Raw genomic sequence first — 26,525 nt, forward strand, 5'->3', positions numbered from 1 at the left:
ACTCTATGAGCTACAATTCCACTTCTAAAGAAATGAAAATACCTGTCCACAAAACTCAAGAATCCTTATAGCAGCTTTATTCATAAAAGCCTCCACCTCCCCAAATTGGAAACAATCCAAGTGGCCATCCACGGGAGAATGGATAAACAAATTTTGGTATAGCCATCCAATGCAGTAGTATTACACACCAATAAAAAAAAGGAACTACTGATAAACACAATAACATAGATCAATTTTAAAAATAGCATACTGAGGGAAAGAAGTAGAATTCAAAAGAGTCGATTCTGTATGATTCCATGTATATGAGGCTCCAAAATAGGCAAAATTAATCCGCAATAATAGAAATCAGAATAGTGGGTACACTAGGAGTGGTATACAGGTGTATATGTACATAAGCAAAAATTGATCTATAAACCTAAGATTTGTGCTTTTTACTGTATGTAGATTGTATCTTGGTGGTTCTTTTAAAATCATGTCCTTAAAGAATATTTAAAGACATGGGAATTTATTCTATAAGGTTCATGCAAAAAAATCAGGATATAAAACTATATATTGCAGTATGCTCCCAAATTGTTCAAAAATATATATGTGTAAAGACTGGAGGCACATGTGCCTGAATGTTAAGAGGAATTAAATCTGCAGTAATATTAAGGTAATTTTTATTCCTTTCAATCTATTTTTCTATATTTTGAAATTTCTACAAGGAGCATCCATTAAATTTTTTAGAAGAAAAGGCTTTTTTTTAAGTTTTCTATAACTACACTGTCTACCCTATTTCCATTCCTTCAATCCTGGCCTTTGCCCTCATTTCTAGGTTATTATAATAGATTCCTAACTGATTGCCCGGACTCAAGATTCTAGCTACTCCAATATGCTTCTCTGGATATTTCTTCCGAATTAAAAAATAGAATTCTATTTGTGTCACGTACGCAATATCTTTTCTTCTCTTTTAGATTAAATTTTGTTTTACTCTTGTGTCCTCTGGTTTCCTCCGAGTACCTTCCCTCCTGTCTGCGTTGCTCTTTGTCTTTCCTGTTGGAAATTTCCGCTGTCTATGCATGTATAAGAGCAAGACAATTAAAAGCTCACCCCTCATGGAATACATTCCATTCAGACATTGTCATCACCTCTGTGTTGAAACTGCTCTTGTCAAGGTCACCAGTGACCTCCAGGCTGCTAAATGTGAAGTTCCCAACTTACTTGACCTAGTGGTACCTTTGACACAAGTGAACATGACCTAACCCTAACCGGAACTCTAACCCCTCCTCCAAGCCTTTTTTTTTTTTTTCCACTTGGCCACAAGCCACCATTCTCTCTGGGTTCCTTCTTCCCTCCTGCTTCCACCCGTCACTTCTCCATATTTTCTGCTGATTTCTTCTCATCTTCCTGATCTCTCTATGTTGGAGTGCCCCCAGGACTCAGTCGTGTTCAAATGTTGATCTCATCTGGTCTCGTGGCTTAACTACTATCTGGGTGATATGACAATGACTCACTCGTACCGGTCCAGCTCTGACCTCTGCCCGGAATCCCAGCCTGTGTGTCCGCTGTCCACCTGATATGGACACTTAGATATCAATAGACAAGTAAAACCAAAATGAAATGTCCAAAATTCCTGATTCCTTCCCCCATCTCCTGCCTCTCAGTAAATGTGCCATTTTCCTTCAAAATATGTTCAGGACCTGACCACTTTAAGGGACTTAGTGTTCTTTAAGTATGCCAAGTGTGTTCCCACTTTAGGGCCTTAGTATTAGGTGGGTGCAAAAGTAATTGCAGTCTTGGCAATTATTTTTAACCTTTTAAACTGCAATTACTTTTGCACCAAACTAATACCAGTTGCTTTGTCCTATTTTTAGAACTCTTTGCCCAAATGTATTTCTGATTTGATCTCTCACTGCCTTCAGTTCTCTGCTCAAAGTTCACTTTATCCCTGAACACTCAACCCAGCAGCCCACCCCCTACACTCCCTATCCCCTTACCCTGTTTTATATTTGTCCTTAGCATGTATCACCCTCTGACATACTATGTACTGGATTTACTCATCAGCCTGCTCATTTTTTCTGTCTGCCCTCTAGCATGTAAACTCCATTTAAGTAGAGACTTTGTTCATTTATTTGCTATCCCCAGGGCCTGGCCCATTAGAGGTGCTCAATAATTGTAGAATGAATGAATGATGGAATTTCTCTTCCCATGGACAGGGCTTGGTGGGAGGCCTCCGCAGGGAACGATCAGGCAGGGATTCACTTACTTTGATGGGGAAACCTCAAAGGTCAATGGCTCTAAGTCTTTCTCTTAGAGAGTTCCTCCCCTTACCCAATGAATCCTCCAATCTCCTGCCTAGGGACTATGAGCCTGACTGCCAGCATTTTGGAAGCTCAGCCCACGGAGGCAGCTGAAATTTTTCAGTGTTTAGTATGCAAATCTATATTTCCCTGTGTTTAGTAAGATTCATTCATTCATTCAACAAATATTGACCAAGTGGCTATGAATTTCCACTGTCCTAGATATTTGAGATACATCAGTGATCAAAATAGACCAAAATCTCTAACTTTTGGAACATACATTCAGCATTGACAGGTGTTCTTGAATGCAGAGATTCTCCTGTCCAAAAAATAAACTTTCTATTTTCTACTAGGTATGGGGAGGGGCACTTTCTTAGTTGAGCTGGTTGGAAAGACTCTGGGGTTATAACTGCTCCTTATATGCACTTTCTGCAGAGTTACTAAATCTGGCAGCTCTAACTTTCAATCAGTCCTTGTTTCTTCAGCTCCTCTCCTCCAACATCACTCTGCTCACTCACTCTGTCCTTCAGAGAAATCTGGAGCTGGAGCCTTCAATTCTGCAGCTTCCCTGGGTGCAGGGACATGAAACAGCTTCCTTCTTTTCTCCCATATTTCTGTTGAAGTCAGTTAAGACTGATATATCCCCATTCAGCTTCCTAAATGTGATTTGCTCCTCCTTTCTCTTTGTCCTGGAAAGTGTATGCCTTCTTTTATTCCTTTGTTATGATTTTACAATGCAAATATAACTACCTACATTTAACCTGCCATACTTCACCAGCCATCCTGAATGTCATCTCCTGTATAATCTTCCTTAAGCACCACTTCAGATTTTAAAGAATGTATACATTGAGCACCTAGCCTGTGCAGGTCACGTGCTGACCGTCTGGACAGTGTTTGTGCTCCCATACCCAGGGTATCTGGGAGAAATTCAGTCCTCTGGCAACCCCTCCCCAACTCCCCAACACATACACCCAGTATGGGTTCAGCCTTCCTATCTTACCGTCTGTGTAGCCAGAGAAATAGGAAAAACATAGGGGCCCCTGGTTATTGCATCTAACTCCAGTCCCTCATTCAAGAAGACGAGGGATCTCACCTGTTCATCTGGTTTTTCACCAGTCCCTTTACGTGGGTCCGGACTAAACTGCCAAGTCTCATTCCGTCAGTTTGTTCACACTTTATTGAAATAACTAGGACATTTTCCTGACCTCGAGAAATGCATATGTCTGGAATTACTGCAGCCAGGAGAAACGGTGGAGAACAGATTAAAAATTAAGAATTAAGGGTGGCCGGTTAGCTCAGTTGGTTAGAGGGTGATGCTAATAACACCAGGTTCGCCGGTTTGTTTGCCAGTTCACTTCCCGCCTGGGCCACAGTGAGCTGTGCCCCCCTTAAAAAAAAATTAAGAATTAAGATTTAACTAAGAATTAAGATTAAAAATGTCCATGGGAGTCTTGAGTTTAAGTTCTCCTCTGAAACACCATTTATTTATTAATAAATACTTGGGAATAAATAGCTGAACCTTCCTCATTGGGTTGCCAAGAGAATTAAATGAGTTCATGTAGGCAAAGGGCTTAGCATAAGATCTAGGACACAGTAACACATGAAATCTAAAGAAAAGTTCAGCTTTCCTGGCCCTTCAAATTGGTCCACATGGTTATTAACTCAAGTTTGAATCGGCTAGACTCTATTCTACTCTAATGAATTGACATCCTTATGGTCTCTGCTGGATGGGGCGCAAAGCTCCCTCCCATGCAAGATTTGCTCCCTACATCTAATTCAGATCAAGCAGAATGCCACATAACAGAGTCACATCATTTATGGCACTTTGTAAGACCCTGAACCTAGGTTAGAGCTAACTGGCAGATGTAATTAGTGTTTACTCAGTAATCCAGACATTCCCCTTTAATCCCCAGCCACCTCTGAAGTTAGGTTTGGGGGCTACATGGCTAGTAGGTCGTTGGCCTAGTAGCAAAAATGGCAGTGTCATTTCCAAGTGAGGCAGTGAAAAGCCAGAGTGCCTCCTTCTCCCTCCCCCTTTCATGGTGATAGCAAAGGTTATATGGTCCAAATGGTGAACTACAAGATGATGGTGAGTGGAGTCACAAATAAATCCTTCAGTGACTGGAACAAGCCTCCTTTCACCCAATCCAGCCCTCACTCAGCTAGTAAGACAAAAGAGAAATACACATTTGCTGTAGTAAACCACTGAGATTAGGGGTTTAATTAATTACTATATCTAGGAAAATAAATCGGTTTGAGAGAACTTGGTAAGATAAAATTAAAGGAACTTCAGCGTCCATTAATGGCAGACTAGGCAGTTCAAACCAACCTTCACAGTAGAAAACATAGATTTCTTTCAATGTGTGCTCAAAAGCGTTGGAGAGCCAGCACAGAAGTGAAAAATCACTTGGCCACCATCTGGCTGTCTGGGAGAAGATGAAAATCCAGAGAAGGGAGCCTGACATTTGAGGCCACTTTTCTCCTGGGAGCACGTGTTAATTGTAACAAAGGCAGTGTTTGATGACTGAGCAGTTTGAAGGCCTTGTATGGATATATACGTTGGATGCTGATGAAAATACCCACAGTAGTGTGGGTTGGGACCGTGAAGTTCTGTACTCTGGGAATAAGGGTGACTTGAAAGTCAAAGAGCCTTCCCACTGCCTGTAGCTCAGCTTCAAATCATCTGGGTGTTCCAGAATATCTCAGGCCTTGTAACTGGATGAAAGAGATCCCAGATTCCTAATGCCTTCAGGCTCTTGGAAGAAGCAAACAAAAATCCTCTCTGCAGAGAGAAAAAACAACAAAAACAAACAAATAAACATTATTCTAAGCCTAAAATCAATTCTACAAACAATTTTTCAAATATATTTTCAGATATAGTCAAAGAAAATCAGGTACAAACTGAAATAAGATAATATGAACAAGAATCAACAAAACTAATAGACAATAGAAACAGAATTACATGTTTTCCAGATAGGGACAGTGACCAGATTTTAAAATAGTTAGTCTATTACGTTCCAAGGGAAAAAAATAAAGGATTGAAAATTTCAGCAGAGACTAGAAATATTTTTTAAAAGACACAACAAAATTGAAAAAGAACCAATAAAAGTTCTAAAACAGAAAAGATAATAACTAAAACTAAGACCACAATGGGTAGATTTTTACCATATTAGACTTTGCTGAAGAGAGAAATAAAGAATTTAAAAATAAGTCAGAAGAAGACATTCAAAATGACACAGAAAGAAGCAAAGGGCTGGAAAATACAGAAGAGATGGTAAAAGGCCTACAGCTTCCCTTTAACCGGACTCCGGGAAAGAACCTGGAGAGAGAATAATGTAAAAGCAATATCATGAGAGATAATGGCTAAAAAATTTCCAAAACTAATGTAAGACATTGAGCCACAGATTGAAAATAAAGTAAAATGGACTTGGTAGGGAAGAGAGAAAGGGCTACTTTTTTGAAAGCCAAAGATAACTTCAAGAATTCTGACTCCTACAAAAGGGTGATGCAATTAACTGAGTTAAGAAACAGAGAAGGAAGAACAGCTTTGCTGGGGTCGGGGGAAGGCAGTCTGAAATAAAAATAGCAGATTTCAATTTTTACCTGTTGAATTTATCATCCAGGCAGGGATAACAAATGTGCCATTATTTCTTGAATAATTATTTTTTTTCTTGTCATGTTCTCCATATTTTCCAAAATTTTCATTCTTTAAAAAGAACCAGTCAAACCTGAATCCTCATGCCTCCTTCCCTTTGCTAGAATCCATGGTTTGCCTCCAAAGGCTAATCTACAAAGTTGCAGCAAAATGTACAATGACTTGCAAATTACGTATGCCTGGTGTTCAGTTGTAATTATCTGTTCAATGCAACTTTCACAATACGCATCACAAGAAAATAATGTGCTTTTTAGTTTTTAACACCATGATGCAGGGCTCCATTTTTTTTTTTTTAATACTATAAGGGCAAGTTACAGGTACCCTAAATGCTTTGATTTATCAAAATGTGGAATTTATGCATATGACACTGACTTTAAATGTTGGAATAAATACAACTCAGTGTCACAATCTACAATATCACCTTAAGGATTACCATGAGGTTTATTTTTATATATAGTTATTTGACTTTATTAACAGAAGGAAAAAGAAAACACTGGTTACCATAATTTCTCTTTTTTTTTTTACTAAGAAAACAGCACAACTTTCACAATAAATTCTGTGGCTAACGAATGAAAATAACATAGCATGCTTTCTTTTCAACCAAAAAGTTCCCAAAAGGTTAAAAGATGATAATGGTGATGATAGCTAATGTTTACTGAACACTTTCTACATGACAGAAACTGTTCAAAGGGACTCACATGGATTCACTCGTTAAAGAGATTTAAAGATATATAATAACATAAACTATATATTAATGACATATTTAATAGTATTCAATGGAGAATCAGGCAACTCTTTTCTCAAAATTATTATTTTTGTAAAATACACTACAACTCTGATGGTACAATTAGGGAGCAGAAAAAATATATATATATATATATCTTTGAAGTTAGAAAGAAAACATTTTACAATAATAAACTACAAGTAAATCTGTAATTAGCCACAATATTACATCATTCTTCTGAAAGTAGAAATAAAATTTCCAAAACCAATGAACAGGAAAATAATTTTATTTTCAAACAACCCTTTACATACCAACAGTAAATTTTAAAATATCATTAAAATTCAAAATATATCTAAAGAGTATCCATGTTATTGCCTTATGCAATCAAATATGAATTTTTCAACACTATGAGTCTAGTCCCAGAAATTTTCATTCTAGTATTTCTCTGTATAACTACTGCTATATTATTGTGGTGTCCCTGTATATCATTCCAAATAGAGTCATTAAGAATACTTCACTCATAATTTTGTATAATTTAATCAAGTTTCCTAATATCACTAGCAGAAATGGCTAAAGACGTACATTTTGTTTTTAAACACAAGACTCTTTCAAGAGAATTTTGCCTAATAAAGTGCATGAACAAACTTCTTAAATTACTGAATGTCTTAAAGATTCATAAGTAATTTAGGACACTATTTAACAACATTCTTGATACTATGAAGGGTTGAAATTTAATAGCCAAACCCTTGTTTACTTCTCAGCCATTCTGACCATCAGATTCCCAAAAATTTGCTATCTTGCTTAGCTTTTTCTCTTTCTTTAATCTCTTTGAATCTGTCATATAGTCTGTGACCCTTATTATTTAAAAAACTATGGATTTCCAGAGTCATTTGACTCCTCAGATCATATAAGAACCTAATGGTTTTTGAATCTAGCCCCTTGTCCAATGTTTGAATGTTCTCTGCCACATCAACCCAAATGTTTCCCATCCCCGATGCCTGCCAAAATAGAGAACTATCCACAGGACAACCCACTCCATTTTCAGTTTTCATTATTAAAACTGTCTTCTCTACCCTGAAGTGAAACCTTCTTCACCAAAACTGCCACCCATTTTGGACCCCACCCATCTCAGCTCTGGCCTTGGCAGAATGATCTTGAGAAAGTTAATCTCTTGTTTTAGTTTCTTTAGTTGTAAAATGGGGATAAGAAACATATGTCACACGGGTGTGGAAATTAAATGAGAATGTTTATAAAGCACCTGGCACAACACAGGGCCTCCAGGAACAGTAGTCTTTGCTAAGAATAGGAAACCCTCCTCTGCATGGTTGTTCTCAGAAATGTAGTGGCAGTGACTGTTGTCTTTGCTCCAGGACAAATATCCCCCTTTCCTCCCATTTTCTTCAAAAAACATGGCATTGTCTCTCTCATTCCTTTCTGAATCATTGTCTCTCTTATTCCCTTCTGAATAAGTTCAGTGGTTTGAGAGAAGAGTCAATTGCCAATCAAAACTAAAAAAAATATATGTATATATATATATATATATATAATATATATATGTACCCATTTTGTCAACTTAGAATAAGCTCCATACCCGTAAGTGTCATTGCAAGATAATATTTCTCTTTTCTCTACTGCTGATTAAATTCCTCTCCTCCTCCCCCACCTCCAATGTCCCTATATTTGACCCTCTGACAAGCTGAGCTACGGGGAAGGCAACAGGTATGGTTACTTGCTGGTTCTAAGGTGTAGAGAAGACAGAAGTGCCCTTCAGACATTAGGATGTATCTGAAAAGTTTCCCTCTTCATTCTGGTAGGATGTCAGCTCTTCCTCATCAAGGGTCACCCCCCTCTGTCCTTGCCATTCGTTCCTCTGGACTTCACAATTCTGGGTGGTGGCTCCATAGGACATCTTCTTTTGGGGACTAATAAAACTCTGGTGGTTGAGTTCCGTTTCCTCGGCTAATTCATCCTGGTCCATGATTCCGCACTTCTCCTCAGAGAGGTTCTCAGGGTCAGCCCACTCCTGTTTCTCCCCGGAAGCAAAGACCCCATAGAAGATCACACCGCTGTAGTGCACCAGGGCAGCTATGAGAAACACATTCTGCCATTCCTCACGGGTCTAAACAAGGAAACAGCACCAATTAATATTTTAACCCCAAACAGAGATCAACAGCATGTTCAGGGACAAAAGCACCTGGTCACCCCACCGGCACTGCTCTACTTCTTGGGAAGACATGTCAGAAGCATGCCCAGGATCCAAACAGAATTTGAGTGTTTAAAAAAATGAAAGTTAAAACTACAATGAATATGCATTTTTTAATTTATAAAAATGCTTTACAAAATGATTATCATGTAAAATACATGCAGCACCATTTCATAGCTCTTCTAAATACACAAATGGGGTTTCAACTCACCCTATTGGATTAAATTAAACTTGTTTTAGAAACCCATCATTTTAAATACCAGAGGTCTCCTTCTTGCTTGCTGTTGGATACATAACAATTTGAGCCATGAAGATGCTCAGTCTTGACTGTCAATAGCTTATTTATAATCCCATTTTCTGTGTAAAATATATTAATAGTATCACAAAATAATGGGAACTTCTGTTTAAAGTTAAGGGAAGATAGTATCTGAGATGTAATAGTCATGTTACCAATCCTATCATCTCATCAAGAGAGAGGGGGAAAAGGTGGATCCTATGCCTATAAAAACCTCCAAATCCCAACTTTTTTTTATATCAAAAAAAAATGACCCTGTTCGAGAAAAGCATCTGAGGAGGTGGTTTGGGAAACGAGGGTTTTTTGAACACTTGATATGCTAATCATCATTTGAATTTCCCAGCCCCTTCAGGCCTGCTCGCTTCAAACTGGCCAGCCCCCACTAGCCAGATTGACACTGCGTTTCTCACACAGGGATTTGTACAACTGGGATTCTCAATTCAATATACTCTGCAATGGCTAAGAAAAAGTAAAATAAAGTGAAAAGTACCCCCCCAAAAAAAAGAAAAGTTGTCCCACATTCTCTTCTCCAAGAAGCTGAAAGAATTTCTGAAGTCATATTTTTAATAGGCAATCCAACTAAAAAACAATAGTTGGGTAAAAACTCCATATGCATCAAAAAATTCTTATTTGCAGGAAGTGGCATCCTGAAATCTTTTCAATGACAGAGATTAAAAACCAGAGATTAAGTGGTCTATGGTTGAACTCTGGATGGATCTGGAATCCTCCTCTACTATCCACCCTGGTCTAGATACACAAAGGTTCAGTAATGACTAAGTGCCACACCCATGTAGATTCTTATGAAGGGTCATTAATGTCTTCTTTATTTTTTCATAATAAGGAAGTATAACAGCACTAATATTTTTATGCTGGAACATGCTAAGCAATAGATTAAAACGGGTTACAAAGTTTAATTACTTAGAGTTATAAAACAATCTTGAGTAATTTTTTATTTATCCTGAGTTGATTGCCTCAATTTCTTCCTGTATCTCTAAACAGTCTTTATGGTGTTCACCCCCACCACACACATGCACCTTTTATTTCTCAGTTAAGGAAATGTGGAACCAAAATTAATCATCCCTGTTGCCATCAACAAATAATATTTAAAAAAAAAAAAAAAGAAAGAAAGAAAAGAAAAATAGAAGTTCAAATGACTCGGCCGAGGTCAAGGACATACACATTTACACACTGGCCCTTGAGATCTTAAGTTTGCACGGTATTTCAGTCCTTTGATACTGAAAGTAACCCACTGCCCCAAAGGAGACCATTACCTTGTGCTTGGTCATCGCACCGACAATGAGGGGACAGACCATTCCAGAGAGGGTTCCCACTCCATTTGAGATGCCCATGAGAATACTGGCATAGCGGGGGGCAATGTCCAGGTGGTTGACATTAAAACCTACAGTGAAGCCAAAACCTCAAAATGAGAGTCAAGAACAGAATTTCAAATACAGTTTGGAAAATACATAACTTCCCCCCAACTTTCATCAATCTATGTGGTTTCTTCTAGCATATGAATAATGGATACCTCTACCGAGAGGGCTGTCAGGTTGTGTCTGCACAGAGCAGAAAAACGTGCTGGGATTGATTAGCAATGTCTACCATCATCTCTCCCTGGGGAAAATTATGCCACCTGTGCTTTGTAGGTTCAGAACTCCAAAATAATAGTGGTTTGGGCAATACTAAAAAGCGGAAAGCCTGGATCGCGTTTATACAGAGTAAATAATCAGACAGTCACATTCAGTGTGATTAGGACCAAACCCTGCCTTACCATATCCTCCCTGCTAGCCCTCAACTCACTCCCAAAAGGCCACCATAGGTAAGTCTGCTTTTGTGGCCACGTGACATAATGGAAAGGGTGCTTTTTTTGATAATAAACATTTGCACAGACATTAGCAGAATTCTCTGTAATTTACAAAATACTTTCACATACATACTCGATTTAGAGTCTGTAAATCTGGATTTAGATCTTATTTCCAGCTCCTAAGTCATTTTAGGCTTTTGTTTCCTCATCTCTACTATGGGGGCAATATTACTTAAGTCACAAAGATGCTGTCATATTAGACGCAGGGGAAGTATGTATGCAAGAGCTCTTGGCAAATAGCTCAGCTCTACTAACTACCACTACTGCCACTAACTACCATTACTATACTAACTACTATTACTACACTAACTACCATTACCATTACCAGTACTACTTCTGCTGCCTCCGCTGCTGCTAAGCCTCTCCCTCTCTGAGGTCTTCTAACACAAGATAACACGGCTGGGAGCAGTAAAATAATAAGTGACCAACACCTCGCTATTCACCTGTTTATCAGGAGGAAAGAATGAGTGGAATGAAGGGGGAGGAGTGAAGGCAGGGGAAGGGCAAGGCTATGAAAAAAGGCTTCAGGCTCTGAGAACCAATTGTGCCAATATTGCCCAGGGGTGCATTTTAGAGGCAGACAGACCTGCCTCTGGCAGCTTAATTGAGATGCAAACCTGGACAAAGGATTTAAACTTCCTCAACCTCTCCTTCTTCATCTATAAACTGGGATAATCATTCTTATAAAACTGTAAGAATTAAGTTCATTAATGTATGCTCATTACATGGTATATAAGGGTAAAAAAACAACACATATGTTCTTTTTGGGTGGTTATCCATCTGCTTTGGTTACCATTATCTTCCCTGAACTGTCAGAGTGTCTGGCACATAGTAGGCACTCGATAAATAATTGTTTAGTTAATTACCAATTTGAGCTATCAAATTACAGCAGGAGGTTGCAAATTTTATTTATTCATGTATTTGTTTTTCTTTGCCTTCTCTTTAATTCTCTATTCTGTGCAAAGAACCTAAAAATAGGATTTAAAAAAATTTTCCCCCCCTAATTTGGCACATGGTCTGGTTTTGTTTTCCTACCTCCACTCAGGGAGAATTTTAAGAAAAGCTTTTTAGTAATAAACATGTTGTCTCTTTCAGATCAAAGTGGCAGACAATCAGAATATAAAACAGCTGCAAAATTAATTAATCTTACTGTTGATTTGAATGAGATAAACACTTTATTAGAAAAGAACCCAGAGATGAGAAGCAATTAATATGATGGGTTGAGTATTATATTCTGATACAAAGCCCAGGTACCTGTGTTCAGCTAAAGATAATGTGTGGAAAACCACTGAGGCTTCTAGATGCACAATTTTGGTGTTCAAAGGGGGGAAATCATTGAGAAACGGAGGTATTGATGGATTTTTTTTTGGTAGCAGATATAAAAAAATGAAAATTGCACAACAGCAGGGAGAGTCTATCTTCTCTACATAGGACATTGTTCTCAAATAAGCATCACCTAACCCTTGTTATCTTTCAAATCTCACCAGTCTCAGCTCTCTTGTCTGAAATCATTTCCTAGATTGTGCCAGTCTTCCCTGGCAGCCCTATTAACTCCTTATAAAGTTGGCAGATAGCAGATCCAGAGGAATTATTGCCCCCATGGCCACAGTGTCCCCCATTCGAACAGTGATAACTGTTCGGTCAGACAAATCTTTATTCCAGTCCCAGCCACTTAGTTACCTGAGCAAGTGAAGTCACCTTTCCAAAACCTCAGGGTCCTCACTGGTAAAATGGACATAGCAATACCCTTCTCACAGGGTTGCTACAGGAATTAAATGAGATTGTGTCTGAAAAATGGTTGACTTGGAGTATGCACTAAGTAAATAATGTCAGCTGTTCTGATTTGGGGTATTGGGATTCTCTCCTTCTGAGTGTGGCTTACTTGGCAATCTGGGGGCAGTTTGATAACCCGAATAATTCAGTATCTCTGGGGACAGGATATGAATCTCTTTTGCATCACAGAACTATCAAGGGAAGGTATTTTTCAACATCCTACTGGAAAAAAAATCATGATTGCCCTCTCCTTGCTACTCAAAATGTGGACCACTGAGCTGCAGTAACAACGCTGGACAGCTTGTTAGAAATGCAGAATCCCAAGCCCTGCTCTGGACCTGCTAAATCTGAAGCTACACTTTGCAAAATCCTACGGTGGTTTGTATGCACACTGAAGTGTGAGAAGCACTGGGCCAGAGTGAATAGTAATTAAACAAAAATAGTGAATACTTATTAATTTTGTTATGCATCTGACACTAGGCTGAGGGCTTCACACGCTTTATTTCCACTAGAATATAAAATTTATGAAGACAGAATCTCTGATTTTTTTTTCACTGCCATATCCCCAGTGCCAAGAACAGTGCCTGGCTCATGGGAAGTGTGACTATACATGAATGATCTCAGTTCATTGAGATCACCCAACAACCCAGTGAGGTTTCCATTACTACTTTCTCTAGTGGAAGAAATTGAGACTTGAGGATTTAAATCCCGTAACATAGTAATTTCTTTAAATTTTATAAATAGGTCTATGTACCTCCAAACCCAGGTTCTTAGCAGTAAGCTACTTTTAAAGTAGACATTTTCTCCTTTTCATCAGCTCTATGATAAGATCAAGCCCCTATTTTGGGGTTGTTTAAGCCAGAGGTGCCATATTTTTCTGTTCTGAGGTGTAACTTTCGGCAGCCTGGAATGATGGAAAGGGCACAGGCTGAGAGCCAGGCAGAACTGCAATCGTGTGACCATAGGAAAACACCCAATTTTTCTGAGTTTTAGGTTCCTTCATCAGTAAAATAGTGATATTACTTTATAATGTCATCAGATATACGTAAAGTGTTCTTTAAGTGATACTTTGGAGTATTACAGTATGTTTAAAGGTAGAAAAATGACTGGATTTTACTTTTTCACCCAGTTTTGCAAGGGAGCTTCTGAAGACTCTAAGATACAATATGAAGAGAATGGACTTCTGCTCCTATGAAATGGGGATACTGTGAGAATTGCAGGGGCTAATACACACACAGGGCTTTGATCAGCCCCATGGCACAGAGTGTGTGCTTGATCAACATTCGCTCTCACCATCACCATAATTATTCTTACTACCTGTTCTAGCCTGTTCAGAAAGTCACTTCCTCTCTCTGGACCTGCATTTCCTTGTTTGGAAAATGAAGGTCATGGCATAGAAAAAAATCTACAGAAACTTTCCACTCTAAGAAACTGATTCCATGACTACCTGACAAATGAGCTGATACTAGCAGGTGAGGAGGTGATAGTAGGAGGTGAGTGTTGAAAACGTCACAGAATCCTCCCTCTATTAGGTAGGGCGACCTGATGTTGAAGTATGAAAAGTGCCACTTCACCCAGGACACATGCTTGGGACTCTGCCCATGCCTCCAGGGGGTCATCAGCACTTTGTGTCTATTTTCGAGATGGAGGAAGTAGGGACAATTCCGGCTGGACAAGGCTCCTAAGCCCCGTCCTCAGTGATCTTACAAAGTCATCCCCACTAGACGAAATTCTCTAGCCAGTTGTCCAGTTCTTGGGAACGGTCTGGCTACTAAAGGAAGGTGACACGATATCCTTTTCCTTCCTTCTTTCCTCCTAAGACATGCAGGAGCTATAGAAAAGATTTGGAAACCCAGAGGACACTTTACCTGAAATAGCAAAGCCACTAAATCCCACGGCAAGCACCAGAAAGGAGATAGCCATCCCTTTGGTATGGGAAAAGCCAACCACCAGGAGTAAGGTTGCCTCCATGCCAAAACCTGTGAATGGAAACAGCAAGAAAAAAATGTCATTCTCATGTCAGTCAACGCAAGTTTGTGAATTTATCAAATAAGAATCTAGTAGTATTTCCATGGACCTAAGTTTTTAGTACATAAACTCTGGCACAGTGCTTACAATATTATCCAGGTGTTTCTTGACTACAGGACTATGCTACTATTACCCAGGTGTTCTCTGAGCCTTCCGACACTATTTTGGTGCACTCTGAACACAGAATGGTCCCAGTTGGTTCCAATGATGGCCCGGGGGTGAGGGATGTTTATTATCGTTGCTTCATGGATAGGTGCCCCTGTCATTTCTGAATACTAAAACTCTCCTATATACTGTCAGTGAGTCCCCTTTGTTTACATAATTTATGGCCTCTCACAGAAAAATAAAATGACAACACTCTAATATTTATGGCCAAAAGTGACTAGCAAGCGATAGTGAATACCTGAAGTGAAAAGCTGTGCTTACGGCTTATAAATCATAAAGCATAATTCTTCCCTTTCAGAAGTTCACCAAGCTCTCAGGCCTCTGTATAAACGCCATGAGATATCTGCTTAGAAAATACAGCAGGACAAAGTACTTCCTTTATTCAGAATAAGGGACTCAAACCCAACAAAAAAGGATAAGGAAATGATAAAGGTGTTCCTTCACACACACACACACACACACACACACACACACAGAGTCAACAGCAGACAGAACGATGATATAAGTACTATTTCCAGGTGTAAAAGTGCCCTGGGAAATGGAAGACAATGGTGCTTCATTCTGGAGACTGTCTGCTGACTCCACACGACTCTCCTACAGTTACTTCAAAGACAACATGCCCAAATCAAATCTCTATTCTCCTATTTTTCACCCCTAAACACACAAAGCAAATAATCACCTCCATGCTTTCTTCTTCTCTAAATTAATCTTCTGTCCACATGTGTTTAGAACCCAGACTTTAGAGTCAGACAGGCTTGGGTTCAGATTCCACCTTGAAAGCACTAATTGTGTGACCTTGGACAAGTCACCTCTTAGAATTCTCATCCCCCAAGATGGAGCTAATAATACAGCTTCATAGGGCACCGGAAGATTCAATGAAATTGGCTATATAAGGTATTGAGCACAGTTCCTGGCACATGTGCCCAGCTCAATAAATGGTAACCAAAAATCCAATGCAGAAATCTCAAAATCTCCCTCTCTCTCAGCTTTTACATAAGAACCTATGGGTTCAATCTCAGAAATACCTGTCAAAACCAACCCTGTTCTCCCCTCCTCTGCCACTCTCACCTGGAAAACTTCAGTAGACTCTGTATTGGTTTTCCCATCTCTTCTCCATATCACTGCCTTTATATATTACAAAACTGATCACTTGCCCCTTTGCTTAAAATTTTGTCAAGGGTTCCACATTATTAATACAGTGTTATATAATACGTCCCTCCTGCTGTTCCTATGTCATCTTCTGCCAGCCCTCACCTCACTGCCCTTCACCTCTAGCCCCTATAAAGCCTTCTGCTGCAGTCACACAGAGCTATTAGCTATTTCCTAATCACAACACAGTTTCATGCCTGTGTGTATTTTCATGGGCTGTTTCTTCACCTAGGATGCTCTTCTCCCACCATTTATTTCTTTTTTTCTGGAGAAATCTTACTATCATTTAAAATTGAGTTCAAATATTACTTCCTCTAAAAAGCGTTCCTGACAACCCTGCCCCTCACCCACCAGTGAAGCTGACATCTTCTTCTTCTCACTCATCATAGAACTTTTCAACATTGCCTTGTAATTTTTCATTTGTGTTCCTGCCTCCCCCTCAAAACTGTGGTATTCTCCAGGGAAGGTACCATAGGTATAGAACAGAGCATGGCCAGCAAGTAGGTGGCACTCGATGAATAATGAACTAATGCAAAGGAAAATCAAGATAATTAAATTGAAATACAAACTAAAGCACTTTTTGTAAATCTTGGTAAGTTGCCTGCCTTTCTGAGTTCATTTCTTCAAAGCCATCATAGAAACAATGATAATTGTTTTAGATGGTCATCTAAAGAGAATCAATGAGATTATGGACCAGAGATGTTCTTTAAACTGTGAGCTTTATACCATTGCTACCTGTTAGTAATTTTATTTCAACAATTTAAATCATACATAGGGCAAAATTGCTAGTGTTTTAAAGAGCAACTATGCATGCTTTAGAAGTGACCTGTCTTATATAACAAGGCACATGGCTGAAACTTCTTTCTTTGTAACATTCTCAACAAAAGTTATACCAGAAAGTTAATTCCCATGAAGGATTAGAATGAAGACAGTGTGTGAAGAATAAAACTTTAAAATAATACATTAGTTCTTTTATAAGGAAAAAAAAAAAAAGATCTTTACTAAATAGTAGATTTCCAAAGAAAGAAAAAAGTATTTAAGAGCCTAAAGGATTCCTGTCTACAGTGAAAATGCTAGAGAGAGGACTGTATGTTTCAGGAGCTGAAGATAAAATTTGAACTTCAGGAATAATAAAGAGATCCTTGAAAGTGAACCTATTCAGAGCTGACAAGAGAAACAAAACTAGGATTTAAAGACCTAAAAATGTATTTCATTTCATATTAAACATCCTAAAGTCACACAGACAACCAATTAGGCCAGGGTAGAATTTTTGACCCTCATCTCACTTTATATACTGCAGAGAGAGAGGTACGACGATTTGACAACTGTCTTTAAGGATCTTGGAAATGTGCCCTGATTCAGAATGAACTAGAATAGAACATCATGTCTTAAGGTGATCTGTTTACTTTAAATGATTCTAGCAGCAAATATCCCTTGCCTACAGAAAAAAAAGGAGGTGACAGATTCTAAGAAATGTGTAATATTTCTCAGATGAGAAATGTCCTCTATATTTCTTCTTAGAAAATATGAACCCAACTAAAATGCTCTAGACGATCATAGATCATGCAAATGTTTTATCATATCCAAATCAATCTGGCTTATTCAGCAATGGCACCACAAAAGTCTGTCTTCAGATATTTATCTCTAGTCTAGCATCTCTCTATTTAACCAAAATGGGACAACAATGGTCATTTTTTAAATTGTTCTATATAGAGGTCATTGTTTCTGTTATGTCAAAATATAAAATGACATGAAAAGACACATGAAGAGTTTTTTGTTTGTTTTTTTTAAAGATGGCACTGAGGCTGGAGAGAGTCTATATATGTTTTCTAGTTTCTGAAAGAAAAAAAAAGATTTACTCTCAACAGGCACTTTGTTAGCACTTGAAAATCTTTGAGAGTTCTTACCACCAACACCAAACACCAATATTATCAATTATGGAGAAACAATGACCAAAATGATTAGGGCAAAATTAGATATAAACAAGACATTCCTATAAAAATATGTTTAGATTCTTCAAGGTACTTGTCCTTAGAAGAGATTGTGCAAGTAGAGTTTAAATCTAGAATTTTCTTTCAAGTTCCGGTTCAGAGGCTGCATATCTTAGACCATGGGAAATACGATTGAACAGCAGATATTTATTGAATGCCTCCTTTGGAAAACTCCCATTTTTGATAGTGTCTTGAACGCAGGAGAAGAAAAAGGGCACTAATATATGTTGGATCCATGCTAGCTGCATGTATATGGTATCTCATTTAACCTTTATAACAATCATCTGAGGTAAATGTTATAATTCAGATTTCAAATGAGAAGAAAGTTAGTTTCAGAGAACTTACAAATCTATCTACCTCCCCCCACCTCTGTTGATACTACTTTAGTTCAAGCCATCATCTTCTCTTGACAGAAACATTCAAATAGCCTCTTAGCTGGTCTCCCTTCTTCTAGTCTTGTGTTCTATATTCAGTTATTAAGATTTGAAAAACATAAATCAGATCATGTCCATTTCCCTGCTTTAAATCCTCCATTTGCTTCCCAATGCACTTCAAATAAAACCCTAGCTTTGTGTATGTCGGCAAGGCTTCCCAAGATCTGGTTCCAGCTGTACATTTTGATGCCATCTCCTGTCTCTTTCCACTTCACTCTGACTTTCTTTCCTTCCGTTCTCTAGCATGCCACAGTCATGCCTGCCTCGGGGCCATTGCACATGCTATTCCCTCTGCCTAAAACCCTTTCTTGCAAGAGCTGTAATAAGGTAGTACATAATGAGTTGCCAACCAAGTATATGGATAGGAAAGAGCAATCACGGGAGGCTGCCATAGGCTTAACGAAGCACAAGAGGAAAAGACCTGAGCCAATGTGGAAGGATGTGTGGAGAGGCTGTGATGAGAGGTGAAGGTGAGCAGAACTCACAGTGAAAGGAAAGGGAGTGAGCAAAGTCAGAGACAGAAAGATATATCCAGGGCCTAATGTGGAGGGCTATTCAGCGGGAGCAGAATTAGATAACTAGAGGAGTGGGACTTTGGCTACTGTACTAGTTTCCGGTTGCTGCTATAACAAATTACCACAAACTTAAGTGGCTTAAGAACAATACAAATTTATTATTACACAGTCCTGGAGGTTAGAAGTCCAAAATGGGTCCTACAGAGTTAAAACCAGGGTGTCAGCAAAGCTGTGTTCCTTTTGGAGTCTCTTGGGGGGAAATCTGTTCTTGCCTTTTCCAGGATTTTGTATACGATCTGTCACTTGAGCAAGTCACCTTATTACACTCCAGTTTCCTCACTGCAATTGGGTTTAATAATAGCACTTGCTCCACAGAGTGGTTATGAGAAATAAATAGGGTAATATGTATGTGTAAAGAACTTAGCTTCACGCCTGGCACAGAAAGCATTCAATAAATGCTAATTTTAAAAGCAAAAGAAAGGGGATAATAAGAAAGTGTAGAGTTTTTAAAAGGTGAGTACTCATAAACATTGTAGGGGTTCACAATTACCTTTACCTGTCTATTTTGGTAAATCACCCAACTTCCACTTTTCCACTTTGTCTTTTCAAAATCAAAACATAAAGCAGGAACTAAACAAAGCGGGAAAGAGGATGATGTGTGTGTGTGTGAGAGTGTGTGTGTGTGTGTGTGTGAGTATGTACACCCCATGCACAAGCATATGTTGGGAGGAAAGAAGACTACTTAGAGAAAATGTTTTTCTGATATTTCTTCCTGAAACATGCATATATGTAGAAAGGGAAGATAGAGCTAAGGGAATAAACTACATAAACAAAGGTTATGTACCGTATGTGGAAGGATGTATGGGAAACAAGCAATAGATAGATCTGTAACAGAAAATCATATTGCTTTGACTTCAGAGCTGATGAAAGAAGCATTTCGGGAGTGGCAAGTATGTATTGATTTATCAACCGAGTTGTCACATCTCAGGTTGTAGAAGTACAGACTGGATGACTACTTGGCAGGGGTGTGATAGACCCTCAAGGATCTACTGGGGGATGGACATAGGAGCCGTTAAGATCCTTTCTAGTGATTAGCCACAAACTCCAAAATATGCTCTGCAGTTCAACTTCATCTCTTCCTACAAAAGCTACTGAAGCCACCTGTGAAATCCACGGTACCTCCACAGTTCATGATTTTTCTGACAGCAGTTGTGGTCAAAATTTTTCTGCTTCTTAAATAATCAGCCAGTTGTCCTCCAATAGGCACAATGATGGTCATAACCATGTGTGGGAGTGCCGACAGGAGACCCACCTGGACGAAAAGAAACAATGAACTCTTTTTAGCTGCTTCCAAGAAATGTACTTCCCTAATTGCCTGCCCCCACCGCCTACAATGCCAACCACCACCACCACCACATTTAATCATCTAATTATATGGGACTCAGGTAGGCCTGAATTTTGTAATAAATAAAACATGAATTAGTGAATGATTTTAAGGCTAGACCCAACTGTCTCCTCCATCAGATTGGAAGCTCCTTAAGGGCAGAGATGCTTTTTATTCATCTCAGAGGCCCTGCCACCCAGCAAAGGCTTGGTACCTGGTAGCTACACACATGGCACAGAGTGAATGTTCATCGATGGCAGCCACTATAACGTGACTACGTTAGCTCTTCCGTGGCGACTTCGGACAGTATCTGGAGCTATGCAGACATCTACCTCTACTAGGCTTCTGTTCTTTCCATTGTAAGAAGGAGGCTTAATTCTGTTATGATGATGGTTTATATTTCACCATCCACGCCCTTTCTCCCTGAAACACAGTCAACCTAATGACAATGGCTGGGGACATTGAAAAAGGCTCTTATATAAGGCAATGGTCATTATTGTTATAACCACCATTATGGTGAGAGAGATGAGCTGCAAAACAAGCTTTAAGATTCTTACTGCTACTCCCTGAGTAATTTATAGGGGGAAATGCCTCTCACTGTTCAATCTTTTTATCCTTGTCTAATATGCCATCCTTCAGTTAGCTTCAAAAACACTTGGATATCGGGTAGAACATAAATCTTGAAAAGCAGCTTAACATAGCTCTGATCCTTACTAAGAAGAAATTAAATAACTATGTATACTATGCACAGAATGTATGACTTGTCTGACCTCCAGGGTATTAGGTGTCATAGCACTGTTATGAATTATGACCAGCAATTTAATTACTTCATCATGCAAAGATTTTTCTCAGTAGAAGCAAGAGATTTAAAGTTCGAGAACATTCGAAACACCTATGTGTTTACCTTACTTATTGCAAATCCAAAGACCTCTTCAAAATAAGCAGGCTGACTTATTAACAGCAAATAGAACGTCCAGCTTCGGCAAAAATTTGCCACAATGATTGCATAAACTGGCAATGATGTGAAAAATCTTTTCCATGGTGTATTAAATTTCTAGAGAGTAAAAATACCATGAGATTTTTAGTGAATATATTGACATGTTATTTTTCTTAAGAGGACAACACAATCCCTAAGAGAAATACTCATAGAAAAGAGGCAAGTCTTCATCATTCCTTCGATACTTACACTTAGACTAACCAAGTTGGCACCTTCTCCTATACTTGTCTCTATATAGGTCCTCTCCTCATGGGATATTGTTGGGTGAGCTGCTGGGCACTCATAGGCCTGCAACAGCCAAAACATGTACCAAATAATGCCAAACATACCTGCAGTTAAAAAACAAAAGGCTTGATGATACAGTCTCATTTTCTTATACCTGCAAATTTTCCAATTTCCTAAACAGTACTATGTTCAGCTAGGGGAAGGCATTTTGTTGTTATTAACTGGTATTAAAGAAAGATAATGTTCTGCTTATTGAGAAACTCAACTTCAATATAAATGTTAAATGAATCAGAGGCAGACAAGTACTCCATTTATATGACAAACTTGTGTTAGCAATCCCTGTTTTCATATAGTGAACTCTTAGCCTACCGATTATACAGCAAAATGCCATCGCTATGAGTCATCCATGGGTACTCATGAATAATTCAAGTCACTCACCATAAATATAAAAGACGGAGGCCCATCCGATGTACTGTACCAACACCCCCGCCAGGGGCATGGCAAGCACTGCACCGGCATAGGAACCTACAACAAGAAAAGATTGAGGGAAACTTACCAATCGTTATGCCAGCCCTTTCAACTCATTTACAGTTCTCATGGTCGAGTGGAACATGAATCAAACTAAGCAGGAGACAGAATACCTCCATGCAGAGGGACAATGTGCCTTCTAACAGGGCTTCCAGGACAGAAAGGTCACCAGGATGCCCTTTAACTTCATCCAGGTACCATGGAGGGATTAGCCAAGGATTTCTCCGGCACAGCAATTTGAAATTAATGACAGAAGACAATAAAAAAGTAGAAAAATCTGTGAGAACTTTGAACAACTCAACTAGGCACAATATTGTGTGCTGAAGACGGCAAGTGAAGAAATATATGGACCTGTTTTTCAAAGCCACAGTTCATAAGGATGATCACTTAGGTCTTTAGATGAGGGACTTCAAACTAATAAAGGATCAGGCTTGATTAAAAAAAAAAATCAGGAAACGGTTAAAATAACATTGCAACAGTTTAATGTCAAGATGACGAGGATGCCTGCCGTCTCCATCCACTTCCTGAATGGGTACATTTTTAAGTTTATTTCTTACTTTGTAAATACTTAAACTTGGAAATACATACCCACGTGTGGATGTTTATCTTGTCTAGACAAGATAATGAAGGTAGAGGCAGTGACCTGGCCTCCACTATCTCCTGCTGGAGAAACACAAGCCCAAGAGTCCTGTGAACTCCCAATAAATATTAACTGAATAAAAATAAAAATAAATAAATATAAAACAAGTATCTGAAATTCCCTCTGGTCTGTGAATGAAAAAATTCTTGCTTCAGAAAAAGTGAGCAGCAAAAGGAAATTCTGTATCCCAGAATCTAATGTTAAGGAAGACCTTCAGGAAATGGGAGTTTGAAGATCTTCAGAGAAGGAGATTAAACACCATCTTTCCAATCTAGAATCCAAAATCTGAACATCATGACACCTGAGGAAGTCTGGCAATCTCTCCAAACCAGTTTCCTCGGATAGAAGATGGGGATGAAGTCTCTATCTCACAGAGTTGTTTTGATGATCAAATAAACCATGTCTGCGAAGATGTTTTGTAAGCTATCTTTAGTGCTGCACAAAAGCTATAACTGCTACTGTTGTGCGCAGAATGATAGCACATTCTTTCTTTCTTTTTTTTTTTTACCTCAGACTTTCTCAAACCAATAAGGCAAGAATTCCAGGGCATATCATTTAGAAAGAGCGGCACCCAACTCCACTGTGGGTGTGGAGAAGGAGGTCTTCTTCCCCAGGTCAAATATCCTGCTAGTGGGAGGGTGGCAGCTCCCATTTAGGAGATGCCAAGGAATGTCCAGGACAAGGAGGGTCAGGGGATAACCAACAACTAAAATGTATCGGGTGCTTTCTATGTGCCCAGCACTGCGCTGAGTGTTCCAGACGCATGATTTTATTTAACCCTCTTTTCAATCTGATGACGTGAATACCAATATCATCCCTATTTTACAAGGAGGAAACCAAGGCTGGGGGGAAAAGAGGGGAAGTAAATTGCCTGAGGTCACACAGGTGTGAGTGTCAGTAACCCATACCTGTAGGAATCCAAAGATTTTACCCTTAATTTTTAATGATTTAGGCTTGCCCCCTCCACTCAAAACCACCTAATAATTCCTGATAGTAAGAAGCATTCTTTCACAGAGGAAATTTTACAACTTGAAACTGTCTTTCCTCCCTGTCGATTAGATAAACTCTTCCTCACCCTCGGATGTGGTTGATTGTAATCTCCTGTCACACCCACCCACATCCCCTTAGCAGATGCCAACAGGGCACTTCACCCACGTTGCCCTGGGCAGCTGACAGGACCTTGATCCCTCTGTGTGCTCCCCACAGAGGACAGGGGAGGCCCTCTCATGCTTGTTGAATGGCGTGGAGGGTGGAGAATGGCTGAATTGGGCGTACGAGAGTCCCCAGTTCTGTCCTCACTGGCTGTGAGAATTTATATCTTTTTTCCTCCCTCAGCCTCCATTTCCTCTATAAAACAATGACTATAATTAGATGTTTTCTAAAGTCCTTTCCAACTCCATTATTTTTTAAAAACTGATTAGCCCCAAGCCTGGGTTTCCTTCTACTGACAGACTCCTTTGGCTGTTCTTTGAAACCAAGGCCACACCTTAGCCAGTAAATGTAGTAAAAAGCCTGTGACTTTGATCAGGTAGCTTTCCTTGAGAGTCAAACCATTTCTTAAATCAGCCCTTTTAGGGCTATAAAGACACTAAGACACTAAGGGGAGTGGCTGCTAGTCATTCCTGTTTTGCTGGCAAATCAAAATGAAAGGACTTATACATAAACTATCCAAGGATCTGACAATTCACAGGTCAGCTGAGGAAGAATCTTATATTCTTCTACAGTTGGTATAAGGTCAGTAGTGGGGGCGGATATTATCTTGAAATGCAAACAAGAGAACAGAAATGGTTTCTGAGGACAAGAGAGGCTAAAGATGTAAAGACATCTCAGCTGTGCATGCAGTTCCAAACTAGGTACCAAACAGGCACATTGATGAATGTCATATGCCAAATTCCCATGGCTAGCATTATTATTATTATTATTATTATTATTATTATTATTATTACTATTTTTACTATTACTACTATTATTAAAGGAGGTAGAGAGACTGAGAGAGAAATAAAAATATTCGCAGAAATAAAGAGGAAGCTTTATTTCTTCCTTTAGCTAGGAAGTACAGGTTAGCTTCTCATAAGAAAGGCACGCTAGCTTGAAACACTAGACAGATTGTGACTTTTGTGGCCTCATGTACTTTTGTCTTCCTAGGCCCTTTCCCCCATAAAAAATTAGTTTGAAAATAGATTATACACCTGTGTTGATGATGGCAGCATGTGCTGTCCTTGTTCAGTTGCTGATTGATAACTAAGTAGACCGTTCAGAACACTGATTACTCCCAGAAATACACAGGAGTCAGAGCCAAAGGCATGGCTTTGCGTAAGGCAACCTTAGCAAGGTGAGGCTTGGAGACTCGGGAATTAAAATCACATCAGTCCTTAAGGACCACTAATTTACTTTCAGGGAAGGCGGATGGTCTCCATTTCATTTTTAGCTAGAACATAATGGTGGAAATTAATTAAAAGGTCTCTATGATAATATGTGCGTACTAGTAGTGTGTAGCGAGGAAGGAAAGAGCTGAATCAAGAATCAGGTGGTCTAGCGCCAGCTTCGTGATTTAGTAGCTGTGTGACCTTGGGCAAGTTTTTAGATTTTAGTTTCAGTTCAATGAAACTAAACTTTAAACTTTAATTTCAGTTTCTCCTTTTGTAAACAAGAAAAGGAGTGGGGGACTTGAAGATTCTCTGTCTTCCGTTTTTGACTTTGGCAAATATCATTTGTTGGCTACTCCAACAACTATCCACTTCCAACACCTTCTTTCTTACCTTTCTCTCCTAACGATGCTGGAAAACCTAGGCTCTTACTTTACTAGCCTCCTCTCCAGTTAGTAAAGCATATGACACAATTAGGGCCCTAGGGGTTTTGGGAAAGCTTTTCCTTTCCTGATGAAAGGAACAGATGTGGCTAGGACACCCATTCCCATTTCTTCCTGCCTTGAATGTGGACTTGATGCCTGGAGCTGTGACAACCATCTTGTGAGCATGAGGAACAAGCATGAGAGTGAAAAACTATCATTCTAGACAGTGGAGTAGAAAGTCAAAGCACATGTAGGCCTTGTATGGATCATTGAGCAGCAGAACCAACACCAGCAAACACTCACCTTTGAACTTCTGTTATGTAAAAACAATAGATGCTATAGTCTTCACTTGAAGCCAAACACATTCCTAAATAAAGCTTGTTATGATTCTAACACACTTACCACAAAAAGAGGTCGTGGCCAGTCGGCTTCTCTCCAAAGGTGGTGCCCACTTACTCCACATCCCATGGCAGGCTGGGTAGGTCACACCCTGACAAAACAGTTGAAAATAGATTATTTGATTTGACTCCAGTTTCTGTTTGTGTTTAAAACATGGATCCTAATTCTTTAACACAGGCTACCATATCAAAGCCCAATTCAGATACTAAGTACATGTGTCAGCTGTTTTGACTGACAGCACAAATGCTGAAATTTAAATGTCAGTTCAAACGTGAGCCTGGTAGGGAATGGGGAAAGAGGTCTTTATTTCACATTACTATAGAATATCACTGTGGAAAGGGACTTCGAAATCAGCTGGTTCATCCTCTCATTTCAAGATTCAGAACCTGAGACTCAGAGCCACTGAGTAACTAGACTCTAGTCTTCATGGCTGCTGATATCTTGTTTTTCTACCATGTCAGTATTTTTCAAAATGTAGTGTATGCC

The 26,525-nt window shown here is 39.1% G+C and overlaps 1 protein-coding gene across 1 annotated transcript in view; it reads right to left on the minus strand.

Moving 5' to 3' along the window:
• Positions 1-7,037: 7,037 nt before the first annotated feature.
• The window catches only part of SLC17A8 (solute carrier family 17 member 8), a 39,397-nt gene continuing 19,909 nt past the window's right edge, over positions 7,038-26,525 (minus strand). The window contains exons 5-12 of the mRNA XM_033117481.1: positions 26,043-26,130; positions 22,120-22,206; positions 21,646-21,785; positions 21,364-21,513; positions 20,255-20,387; positions 14,662-14,772; positions 10,428-10,555; positions 7,038-8,777 (exon numbers count right to left, since the gene is read on the minus strand). Coding sequence (XP_032973372.1) covers positions 8,433-8,777; positions 10,428-10,555; positions 14,662-14,772; positions 20,255-20,387; positions 21,364-21,513; positions 21,646-21,785; positions 22,120-22,206; positions 26,043-26,130 — 1,182 coding nt within the window. The 3' untranslated portion in view covers positions 7,038-8,432. The remainder of the gene's footprint in view (positions 8,778-10,427; positions 10,556-14,661; positions 14,773-20,254; positions 20,388-21,363; positions 21,514-21,645; positions 21,786-22,119; positions 22,207-26,042; positions 26,131-26,525) is intronic.

The sequence above is a fragment of the Rhinolophus ferrumequinum genome, chromosome 10 (assembly GCF_004115265.2).
Source record: "Rhinolophus ferrumequinum isolate MPI-CBG mRhiFer1 chromosome 10, mRhiFer1_v1.p, whole genome shotgun sequence".
In the NCBI taxonomy this organism is placed as follows: domain Eukaryota; kingdom Metazoa; phylum Chordata; class Mammalia; order Chiroptera; family Rhinolophidae; genus Rhinolophus; species Rhinolophus ferrumequinum.